Source organism: Myotis myotis, unplaced genomic scaffold (genome assembly GCF_014108235.1).
Source record: "Myotis myotis isolate mMyoMyo1 unplaced genomic scaffold, mMyoMyo1.p scaffold_m19_p_10, whole genome shotgun sequence".
Classification (NCBI taxonomy): Eukaryota; Metazoa; Chordata; class Mammalia; order Chiroptera; family Vespertilionidae; genus Myotis; species Myotis myotis.
Genome location: NW_023416314.1, coordinates 23,720,836 through 23,733,451, shown reverse-complemented (window position 1 = coordinate 23,733,451; position 12,616 = coordinate 23,720,836). Strand labels below are relative to the sequence as shown.

Here is a 12,616-nt window from a genome sequence, read left to right as displayed (position 1 = left end):
TTTTCCAGGGCAGGAGAGGAGTGTAGAAGAAATCTAAACTCAAGTGATGCATATAAATGGCCCCAGGTAAGCAGGAACCCACTCCAAGAAAGACCACCAGAGCCCATGTGGTAAGATTTCTTTTCAGCTGAAGTTGGTCTAGACAACCTTAGCATATTTTAGCCTCAGCGGAGGAGTCCCATTTACTCTTTGTGCCCGACCTACTTGAGTCTGACAGTGAGTTTTTGGCAGATCCAGGGACGTTTGATGGGCGCCCACACCACGTGAAGCCCACCCCTGCTTCGGGCAGCCTGTGGAGTCCAGCTCCCGCCCATTCCTGTACTTCTGGAGTGTAGAGTGATTCCCTTTGTGCTGATCATGCATTTTCCCCCTTTGTCGCAGGAGGACTGTGCCCGGGGTCCAATGATCCTTGCGTGGAGAAGCCGTGTCCAGGGGACATGCAGTGTGTCGGTTACGAAGCCAGCAGGAGACCGTTCCTCTGCCAGTGTCCACCGGGGAAGCTCGGAGAGTGCTCAGGTGCAGAGTGGGTTGCCATGACGAGGGTCTAAATTCCTAGTCCTGAAGCACTTGCCCTTGAGTAAATGACACTGCCCTGGCCCTTTTCAGAAGACATTTCTGCCTGCCGGCAATACTGTCCTTCAGAATGGACCAGCGCTGACATCCCCCCTCAAACACATTCGGCATTCATGGCAGCTGCAGCCTGTGTGAAGAACACGTGCAGTGACCGTGGACTCCTGACGTAATGGGGAGACCACAACATGTGTTTTCAATCATGTTGCATGGATGGTATGGGTGTGAAATTATGGAACATACAAGGCTCCTGGTTGGCAGGAGAGTTGGAGTGTCTGTGGCATGACCTTTGATGTTCAGAGGGGTGCACAGACCCATAGTCCCCAAAACAGAGGCCAACAGAAGGTAGAGCTGAGCCAGTCCAGTTGGCCTTGCATGGGGTTAGCCCAGCCTAGAGCACCAAGTAAGGCTCTCCCCTGGAGATGTCTAACTCACTGCGTGTTCCCCAAACTGTAGGTGCTCACCTCTGTTTCTTAAAGAAAGAAAGAAATCCATATTTATATTATTTCAATCCAAATGGCCCTCTGTGCCTGATCTTCACTCAATACATTTGATTCATGTATTCTCTACCTCTTTTTTCTTCTAAAAAGAGTATTGTTCACTTTCGGCACCAATAAAACCCTCTCTTTGGTAGAGGATATATTTAACATACAGGTACACTGATGTCAATTTTGGAATCCAAGGACTAGATTGAGTAATGATTGAATAGTAATTGTGCTGATAATAGAAAATGATTATGACTATTGTGTGCAAGGCACTTTGCTAAGCAGTGGGTTCCAGAAATAAATTCAGCCTTTGCAAAGAGAAGCACTGTTCTTAGAAATGGAAGCCAAAGCTCTTTCATAGCTGATTTCAAGAACAGAGCTGCTCGTTAAGTGAAGGGATCACCAGTGTTTTTGCTTTTGAAGTCATCCAAGGCTTAGACTTGGAAGATATGTATGCTGTCCCCCCACCAGCACACATGCCATGCACATAGCAGGTGGGGATGCACAGGGGGGTGACAATGAGGCCAAGCCTCCTAACGTCAGGTGTCACTTTCTGCCCATCTCCTTTCTCCTCTCTATCTAGAACACTTTTGATTGTTCACAATTATCATCCATTTGGCGTATTTCCACACTTTGCACCTTTCCTCCCAGCAAGACAGCTTTTCAACCATTACTTTGCTTGTTAAAACGTAAAGTTGGAGGCAATAAAAAAAAGAGCGTAAACTCAGAAGTGGACGATGTGAATAGGGCTAAAAATTCTTAGAAGGGGAGCCTTGAAATTAATAGTCAAGGTAGAATTGTGACTGCATATGACATGAACTCCCTTTCTATCCGTTACCTTTTTCTAACGCTAGTGCAAATGTCATGATTTGGCTATTTGGCATTAGGATAGGTGGAGAATACGGATATTCTTTGAAAATGTTTGTGTCTTCCCTCAGTTCCATGGAATTGAAAGTTCTTAAGTGTCTGATGGGGATGGGCATGATGGGTTATCCTGTAATAGAGCTAATTTTAGAAAGTGGGAATTGGGAATTTAGTGACACTAATGAAATTCTGGTTATAGAATTTACCAAGTTGCCCTTGTCATTAGACAACTAAGATTTTTTCTTTTTGGCATCTGGACTAATTAATATTTATTTTCACTTTGAAATTTGAGTGTGACCTGAAATGGAGAACCAGTTTTTAATCAAAAATGGTTTCTCCTCAATGCCTTCACTAACTTCCCGTGGTCTTTCATCACCTTGCTTGGTAGTTGTTGGGTGATTTCAGGTGTCCCTGTTCATTTCTGAAAGTTAAAAGCCTGTGTGTCTTCTCATTATGATCTTTTCAGGGCACACTTCTCTCAGCTTTGCTGGAAACAGTTACATCAAATACCGGCTTTCTGAGAAGAGCAAAGAAGAGGACTTTAAGCTGGGTCTGCGCCTGCGCACACTGCAAAGCAACGGGATTATCATGTACACCAGAGCAAATCCCTGCATAATTCTGAAGGTAATTAAAATGTGTTATCTGTTCCTGCAGTCAGTTCTCATGTTAGTCTTTTGGCTCGTGAGTTGGGGGGCTGCTGAATTTGTTTTGTCTTTTAAATTCAGAAGACCAGAAGCAGACTTTAGGACAGAGGGAGCAGCAGCAAAACTGGGAAGTGTGCCAACACCCGTTTCCTTTTGTATATTCGGCTTCGAAACTGGCTCTTGGCAGACAGGGGATCTCTCTCTAGAGTGGGTTCAAGGGCTGGCCTCCTTGGAGCTGTAATCACTCAACAGCTCATTAGAATGTATCTCCTAATCAATTCCATGGCAGGGTTAGTCCTTTAAAAAGGTTGGCTGTGTACTCTTCTATCCCCACTGACCTCTGAGACGACTTCTGTCCTTGCTCAGAGAGAAGTTGGAGGTGTGGGGTGTGGAAGATTTTGTATGTCCTATATGACACAAATAGCCCAATTTTTAAAGTCATTTTCAGCCTCAGAAACCCTCCAAAGGCAGCCAGATTTCCTTTAGAACAGGTCTGGCATTTGTGTTCAGCTCAGAGCTTCTGGTACCTTCATGACAACAACAACAGCAATAGTACTAAAAGCTTTACACACATCATTTGATTTTTATTATAAAATTAATATAAATTAGTAAATTTGTTATATATGATCATCCCCATTTGATAGGGAAGATAGAGGTTCAGAGAAGTTAAGTAAGTTACCTAAGGTTGTACAGCTAATAAAAGTGGTAAAGCCTGGACCCTGGACCTGCACCCCAGTCCCTTAATCTCCATGCTCCCCTAGTTCTCAGTATTGACACTATAACTTATTTTATTAAAAAAAAAAAAAAAAAAAAAAACACACCCTAGCCCTGGCTCACTTGGCTAGAGCATCATCCCAATATGTCAAGGTTTCGGCTTTAATGTCCTGTCAGAGCACATACAAGAATCAACCAATGAAGGCATAAATAAGTGGAACAACAAGTCTCTCTCTCTCTTCCTCTTTCTCTCTAAAATCAATCAATCAATAAAATTTTAAAAACACATTCTGGGTGTCTATAGGACAAATTAATCCCTCCAGTATTGTGAGGAGAAGAAATAAGAATGTGGAAGACATGCTTAATCAAATGCGTTTCTTACCTGGTTGCTACACCAGCCCATTGGAAGGGCCTTCAGAGATATATAGTCTGTCCAGCAGGAAGTGCCCACCCAGGCGGAAGTGGCTGACAGTGTTTCTTCCCTAGGATTCTATCACTAGGTTTAACTGGAGTCATGGTGGACCTTTCTAGCTTCTATCCTTTGACTGTTTATAGGTGACATCCAAGTTGATTAGGTGGCCCAGACTTTAATCCTAGGGGGAGAGAATTGAATGAGAATTGAATGCCAGTGGCTTCCCCTGTCACATAGACTTTTGCCAAGTGTTATTGCCAGGTATTGGCGGCCAAGAGTAAGTGATCAGGGAGTTGGAATTCAAAAATTGGCTACTTTTGAGGGGAATCTCCCACTGTCCTTACTCATTCAACTCAGAGAATAATTTTAGCTCTGCAAAGGAAAGCGTTGTGTTTAAATTTTTTTATTTATTGATTTTAGAGAAAGAGCAAAGGAGAGAAAGAGAACTCAGTTTGTTGCTTCACTTATTTATGCATTCATTGGTTGGTTCTTCTTTTTTTTTTTTTTCTTAATCCTCACCCAAGGGGAGGGAGGGGGAGAGAAAGACAGAGACAGAGAGAAACACTGATGTGAGAGAGATACATGGATTGGTTGCCTCCCACATGCACCCTGACTGTGGCAGGGGATCAAACCTGCTACACAGGTATGTGCTCTTGACTGGGAATCAAACCATGATCCTTTGTTGTGCGTGCTGATGCTCTAACCATTTAGAAACACTGGTCAGGGCTCATTGGTTGATTCTTGTATGTGCCCTAACTGGGGATCAAAAAACTCACTCTGGCCTTGGCCAGTGCATTCAGTGGTTAGAGCATCAGCCCACACACCCAAGGGTCATGGGTTCAATTCCCAGCCCTGGTCGGGGCTCACCTGGTCGGGGCTTGTGCAAGAGGCAACCAATTCATGTGTCTCTCTCACATCAATGTCTCTCGCTCACTTGCTCTCCCCCCTTTCCACTCTCTCTGAAAAAATCATTGGGAAAAATATCCTTGGGTGAGGATTAACAAAACAGCAACAATAAAAATCTCATTCTGGAAGTGCAATTTTAGAAAACAGTGACTTCAAATCAGATATTCATGGTGGAAGAAGAAAAATTCAAAGACCTAACTCCTGTCTTTGTTGTCTCCTGGCCCCAAAGCATACTGCCTTCAACCCATAGATCACGTTCTAAAAAGCCCTGAGTGTGGAGGTTGGTTTAATCGCTTGGGAAATGCTCTGCCCTTCGAGGTGCCAGCTCCTGGTGGTACTGCTTGAGTGTTACTGACCTTCCTCTCTCCTCCTTCAAAAGGGCTGGTGGGTGCAGAGCATCCTTATGAGGCAAACACTTTCTATTAGCAACTCTCTCAAATTGCGTTAAACTTGAGAAGAAGGAAAAACCTTGGACCTGGATGGCTTGACCCTAAAATGGAGCTTGTCATTTGACACGTCACTGGAAAATATCTAAAATGTGCAGCTCCCTAAGGATGGCAAAGAAGAATTAAACCTTTTAGGCAGCTCTAGCTCCTAAGGCAGATTGTATTTCATGGAACAAGTGTGTTTCTGGAAGTTGTGTAAATTGAATCTCTATAAATGGAATTCTAATAAACTCGGGATGGTTGCCGATTGAAGGGACTCTCTCCCATTAATCCCTTTGTGATGTGAATAATCACCCCCCAATCTGTCTGTTCTCTACGTTTTGCTTTTCATATGTTAGGTTAACCCAAAGCAGGACACAGCTGTACTGAACTATTGCAGATATTCTCCTACGGTCGCCAGGAATATCCACTTAGGGGATTTGGATCTGTTTGCTTAACATTTCCAACCTCGTGCAAGATTTAATTTTATTGGCCTTAGGTACGGTGTGTGGCTTGCACTTTGGTTCAATGACTACGCTGAAATGCTTTGTTTAAATTGCACTTTTGGCTGTTTATATTTTCCCAGTTAGAGCACATTCTCTAAAAAGCACTTAAGACAGTCAGTGGGGTGGAGGGCATCCCTTGCAAACAGCGAAGGAAGTGCATGGAGACCTCAAGAAGTGAAAATGCTCATGGGCAGGGAGCGCTGCTATCTCCAGGCAGCAGTGAAGGGGGGCATTCATCTGTTCAACATGGACACTCTGTTTCCTTCCAGAAGATTCCAGGCTTAACATAAACACCCAAATGCAATAAAATCGAAACACCATTAAGAAAAACACACACAAAAGAATAAGAGCCAACCAATGAAGTGGGGAAGGGCAGAACATCATCCCTACAATATCTAGACCTAGGGTTGCTACTTCAGTGGAACAGAAACCATAACTCTGAGTTTCCTGGCAGCCAACGCAAGAATGAAAATGGTGGGGTAGGTTCTGTGGCTGTCCTTGAACCTGTAATAAAAACATGTCAGATCACCAGGAGAGATTTGCCAGATACAAGTAACATTTCCCCTATGCCAGTCTTTTAGGTCCAGTGTTAGAGCAAAAGCACAAGTCCTTGCTTATTAATTTAGAGCAGTCACATGTTTTTAGCTTTTGGAGAAGTTCTAGATGATGCATTGCTTTATGTTGGTGATTCTCGAACATGGCTAGCTTCACACCCAGGGTTGAAAGGAGAGGTTGGTCAGTGAGAGTTCCTTTGGTTTTTAAAGCTTATTTGGCCACTTGGAGAATCCAGATCTTTCTAACATAGATTAGAAGAGTAAAGAGGAAGCCCCCCACCCAAGATCCCAGTGTCCCAAGGGTCTGCATCAGAGTATCACTAAGAAGGGAGTTAACATATTATAATAATGACGTACCTAAACACTTACCCGTGGTGACTACTCTTCCGCCGATGAAAAAACCAAGGCTCCGAGAGATTCAGTGACATACCCAAAGTGAAAGCTAGGGAGAGGTAGGTCTTGGCTTCTGACAGAGGTACACAGGTTGAGGGCACTACAATGTTTATAAAGAGAAAAGATTTGGAGGTCTGGGATGATAATTGATTTATTCAAAATGTATTTTTGAGCACTTACTGTGTGCCAGATAGCTAGTAATGGCAGCCATGAAAATAGGTTTGTTAAAAGTCCCCTTTTCAAAGAACATGTAGTAACCCCCTTGCAAGCTTTATTATCACACCGAAGATTCAAAGCAGTAAGACTCTGTGTCACAATTTAAACTTCTTTGCTCAAAATTCTACATTCCTCCAAGAAGACCTCTTACAGACAACTTGATATGTTGTCTCCCAAGCCTCAAGCCACAGAAGACCTGAGTTAAAGCATATCACTGATTTGAAACAACCCCGAGAGCCTAAATGTTTTGTAACATTAGGGCAATACTCTCTGAATTATGCATTTCACTGAAGAAATTGCCTCCTTCCCTCCACCCAGCACATCATTTCAGATCATTGCTATAAACTTTTTTTTACAGTTTCATGCACACCTCAAATTCTATTAAAATAGCTTGGCCTCTGATTTGAGAAAGCTTTGTTCTCTTAAAAGAGAGATCCTTTAAAACTGGGTTAACCCTATTCTGAAGACAGAGAAAAATAAATAGGATCAGAGTATAATTTTCCAGAATGAGAGCATTCTTTCCTCTCCCTGGCGGAATATACTTGTGAAATAGCAAAAGATTAACTCTTTTCAAGGCAGCTTTTGGCATCAGCATTCTAGTTTGTCATCTAAACAAGGCTTATAATTTCAGACTCCTGGAATTTTGAAGATACAGATGAGTTTTCTTTTCAAAAAGCTGAGGATCATGTAGGCCTCTGGCTTCCTGTTCATTCAGTAGTGCTGCTGCTGTTATTTTTTTTTTTCAACAGGAAAGAAAAAGGTACCCTTAGCAGTGCTCAGTGTTAGTCTGGGATACTTTTATGATTCTTATTGACAGAGCTCCAGTGTAGGAGTACATCAGAGCCACATCAGTTCTCCTGGGTGAATTTGTAACTTGGTTATTATCCCAAGAGATAGGGGGTCGGGTTGCAGATGGGAACGGACCAAGTAATATATTAATTGAATACTTCCTTTTACAGAACCTTACATGAATTGTACCCTCACCACCAGATTTCCCCTGATAGACTAGGGACACCACTTTGTAGCCACAGAGCATAACAGCAGATGGACTGTGCAGAAGGTAGTCCCCGAAGTCACGTTTGATCATTTTATGACTCACATCGAAATAAAAATATGGATATGTATCCAGGAGTTGTCACTGAGCAAGTATTCTGGTATGATTTACAATATCCACTCGGTCCATTTTGTTGAACTGAAAAAGTAACAAAGACAACAGCATAGACTACTCACGCAAGCTCTCTGAAAAGAAATATTTGTCTGCAGTCTTTTTCACGTCCATACATTTGCATTACAGAGCAGAGTGTGTATGTACTAACTGTGCATGATGTGGCTAAACATTCTGCAGGGGCCTCGTCTTCTGGTAAAATAAGCCACCGCAGATATCTCTGCTCTACAGATAAGGGTTCAACCAGGTGGCTCTCTCCAGGTGACCTGGGTGATACGGGACAAAGCCCCAATTAGATCCTCATTCCTAACTAACCAGGGCTCTGCCGGTTCACAGAGCCTCCCACCTTCTATACATAGTGTACATGCTTGTGTGGCATGAGCCTATGAAATTTATGCCAAAAAAAAAAAAGAGGTACCAGGGAATCCATGGAGCCACAGAGATGGAAATGAGAGTCCCCAAGAATGAGCGAGTGGAACATACTGGAGCACAGAGACGTAATCTATTGTGAGAATGAGTGATGCTGTGATAATCCCTCACAGTCTATCATGAGTCAAACCTTTCGGAAAGACTGGCTCCGTCTGTTTCTGTGGATTCATTTGCCATTTATATCTCCTTAGCTCTTAGTGACCTGGAAGGTCTATGTTCCTTCCCTTCCCCGTCCCCGTTGGAGGACAGGGTGTACAGGAATGTATTGCCTGATGCATATTAAAACGCGCTTTGGTGTCGTCCCCCGCGCAGATCGTGGACGGTAAGCTGTGGTTCCAGCTGGACTGCGGCAGTGGCCCCGGACTCTTGGGCATCTCGGGCCGCGCGGTCAACGATGGGAGCTGGCACTCGGTCTTCCTGGAGCTCAACCGCAATTTCACCAGCCTGTCCCTGGACGACAGCTACGTGGAGCGGCGCAGAGCGCCCCTCTACTTCCAGACGCTGAGCGCCGAGAGTACCATCTACTTCGGGGCCCTGGTGCAGGCGGAGAACGTCCGCAGCCTGACCGACACGCGGGTCACGCAGGTGCTGAGCGGCTTCCAGGGCTGCTTGGACTCCGTGGTGCTCAACAACAACGAGCTGCCCCTGCAGAACAAGCGCAGCAGCTTCGCGGAGGTGGTGGGCCTGACCGAGCTGAAGCTGGGCTGCGTGCTCTACCCGGACGCCTGTGAGCGCAGCCCCTGCCAGCACGGGGGCAGCTGCGCAGGCCTGCCCTCCGGGGGTGAGTGTGCCGGGTGCGCCCTGGGCACCCTGCGGGGGCAGCGGTGGATAGAGGGGTGGGGGCGATAGACTTGCAGGGGGCCTCGCTCTCACGTGCATAGCCATCCCAAGTGCTTGCCCGGAGACGGTATTCATCCAAGATGCTAGCAAAGCTTCCTAACCCCCTTGGGGGGACTGAGTGGTTGGCAACTACAGGAGTGTCCCGTTTGGCCAGTCCATTTGCAACATTTCATAGGCAGTGCAGGACCCTGACCACAGGAATCTAGAGATGCTATCACAGATGACCCCTCCCTGGCCCACCCCACACTCCCCCAGGCCCCAGCCCTTGGAGGAGTCGGACCCCCTTTTTGAGTTGTTGCCCTCTTGAGTCTCCTGCATGTCACTGCAGAATAACTGGTAGCAGTCTGAGTGACGAAGACCGTATGGCAGCAGGTACACAATCCTTTCACACGTAGACATATAACTTCACTAGAAGCTAAAGGGGTGGGGCGGGGGTGAACCCACTACCCAGGAGTAGAAATACAGCGGAGATGGTTTGGAGCATGCTTTAGAATGTGTGTATCAGAGATGAGTCTAGTGACAACTCTATAAAGGGGTGAAAAGTCCAGAATAAGGAGAGAGCAATTGACCTGAAATCTCCAGACAGCCAGTGAGGGTTTCGTGCTTTACCCCAATAATTTTCCTCCCAAAGATACATCATGAAGATTATAAAGAAAGAGCAAATAGGGTGCCCCTCTCCCCAAACAAAAGGGTGGCAGGACTTACAGAGGTTTCTGTTGTTTGAGGGAAATGCCAAGGTTATTGCAGTCCTGGGAGTCTGCAGATACAAGAACCCCTGACATAACCCAGATGCAGTGTGCGTTCATGCAAACCGGGCCAGGCCCTCTCTGGGTTGGAGCCTTTGCACCTCCCTGTGGCTCAGCCACTGATTCTACGGCAGCCCCTTTTCGGACTCTCCCGGCGGCATTGTGATTAGCAAATTTAAACCGTCCTCACAAATCACTTAGAGATTCTGCTGTGCACATTACCATCTAATGTTCGTGAAGCCCAGCTCCAAATTTAGAGTCCATTTTATTATTAGAATGGTATGAACTGTCCGCGGGATGATGCACGGCCGAAATACAGACACCAGCGGTATTTAGACTTGCATATGTTACTGCCACAATGAGGGCCGAGTGCCCTGGGGGGAATTTCTGCAGGCTCGATTTAAGAAATCTATTTGCTGTTTTTACTATCTCAGCAGTATATGTAAATAAAGGGTTGTTATGGTGCCATAATTCCCAAATGATGGGCAGTAACTATACTTCAGTGGTTCTATAAACCAGCCCATTATGACAAGTCATGGCCAGTTTTTCACCAGGCAAAACAATTCTGTGAGTGTGAGCCATCTAGGATATATAAAAGGAGCATATAATTAAATTGGGTTGAAATAGAACACCACTCCATGTCAAATGCTAGGTACACAGCCACAAATTGTAACATACTTTTTAATGATGGCAGGACATGGTTTCTTCTGGCAGAGCTATGGGCTTCCACGATGGGTTAGCTTTAAAAATAATAATAATCACTGTATTAAGGAAAAAGCCTGTGGAATCTTGCTCTTCAGGGTGCGTTTTTATTTTTATTTTTGTAATTGCCATGAAATCCTTGAGCTAAGTATTCAGTGCAGGTATGTTTGTGAAATGACTGTAACCCACACCAGAAACAGCGATTTCCCTGTAATTTTTTTTTAATCCCCTTTTGGTTTAACCAGATTCCAGCACTGAGGACCCGCCTGTCATATACTTTTCACATGGCCCAAAGAACTTGCTTTCCAGGGACCCAACCTTGCCCACTGTGGTCAAGGTCAACCTTGCCTACTTGCTGTCTCATGCTCCTCTTTGTCCCCTTGCTCTCCACTCCCACCAATGATCGGATCTGGGATTCTACAACAGGTGCTCCTTCTTCCAAAGTGAGAGAGCCTCAAGTCTCTCCTTCAGGCCTGGGGGCATATGTTTTCCTAAAGCAAAGAAAGTATCTTTCCTCACCTCCATCTTCACAACCTACTTCTCCCAAGCCTACTCCTCTGTTGAATGGAGGGGGCCCACTGGTTCTGATCTCAGCAGCCCCCAGGGCATGGTCCAGGTGGGGCAACCTTGGGCTCTTAGGCATAGCAGTACTGAGCCCAGGGAGAGCGAACTCCTGACACTCACCAGGAAATCCAAGAAGAGGGCTTCTGTTGCTTCCTGTGGAATCAAAGGCGCAGGATTCCTCTTCTGATGTGTGAGGCGGCACCTACCTGCGTCCTGGCTTTAGGGATAAGGCCTCAGCTTCTAAGGAAGGAGGAGAGAGACTCCATTTCCTTGCCCCCCATTATCTGTTCATATTAATTTTTGCCAGGTCCTGGTATCCTATCTGCACATTCCCTCCATTGGTGCCAAATAGTAGGGGGCAGGGACAAGAACAGAAAGAACCAACAATCCGGCTTTTAACTCAGCTCTGTGAAACTGTGTAGCTAATTATAAGGTTATTTAAAATAAAAAGCATCTTAGTTATGATAGTTTACAAAGGACAATAAGACTGAGTCGTTCATGAAAGAATATTCATGCCTTAGAGGATTCCTTCTGGCTGCCAGGAGTGTTTAATGGCAGGGAGAGAGTCTTGCTTCCCCAGATCAAAGGCTAGAATGCGTGCGGTATTCAAAGAGGAAATTGGGGCTAGAGAGAGTAGAGAGAAGTCATTAAAATGTGACTTCATGCACAGGAGAATGTTGATAGCACAAGTTAACTGTTTGAACATCTCACTGTTGTGGGAACCCTGTGTTACCATGTGATACTCTAACGTTGCAGGACACGTATTTAGCATAATCATTCTCTCAACCACTGGAGAATGCTGGAATACTGTTGCTCATTGGCCCTCCTGATGGCCCACTCTCACACTGTGGCCATCCGAGCACATTACTGCAGAACACTCAGAGTTCTTCCAGCAGGCAATCCACAGCAAGAAGCATCTTCTGTCAGAGGAAAAGGATTCTGCTGTAACCACCTCCAAGCACAATCAGACTCTGGCATGAAGGGCACGGAAGCCACGCCTGCTAGCTCAGAATGCCATGGTCAGCGGGTTTGACCAGTATTGTGACTCTGGCTGTCCTAGGAGCAAGCCGTGGGGTCCCCGGGGACTCAGAGGCCAGAACACGGACTTGTAATAAGAGTGTAAATATGAGGCTGTAGAGCAACCACAGAGGGAAGGCTCTCTTTTGGTAAAGCCTTCAAATTATATATATTTCATAACGTGAACTGGAAATAGCAACCATTGTGGAGAAGAAATGGTCTGGTCCCACTCTGACCCCTGCATTTCCAGACCCAGTGGGTAGGGAGTGGCCCAGTGAGCACCCACAGTCTGAATCAGGAGTCCTCAGTTCTCCGTGCCTTCTCCTGATCAGCTTAAGCCCATTACCGGAAAATCTAGTGGAGGCTACTCGAGGCCAAACAAACTAGTCATCCAGACAGCTTTGCATGAGACTGAAAGTCTAAGTCTTAAAATGAAAAGCTGGTAAATTTTTAAATGCTAAGAG

At 45.3% G+C, this 12,616-nt stretch overlaps 1 protein-coding gene across 2 annotated transcripts in view; it reads left to right on the top strand.

Annotated features, from left to right (window-relative positions):
- FAT3 (FAT atypical cadherin 3) overlaps positions 1-12,616 on the top strand; it is a 520,751-nt gene that overhangs the window by 484,397 nt on the left and 23,738 nt on the right. For both annotated transcript variants that reach the window (XM_036324714.1, XM_036324713.1), the window contains exons 19-21: positions 382-516; positions 2,386-2,543; positions 8,596-9,064. In XM_036324714.1, coding sequence (XP_036180607.1) covers positions 382-516; positions 2,386-2,543; positions 8,596-9,064 — 762 coding nt within the window. The remainder of the gene's footprint in view (positions 1-381; positions 517-2,385; positions 2,544-8,595; positions 9,065-12,616) is intronic.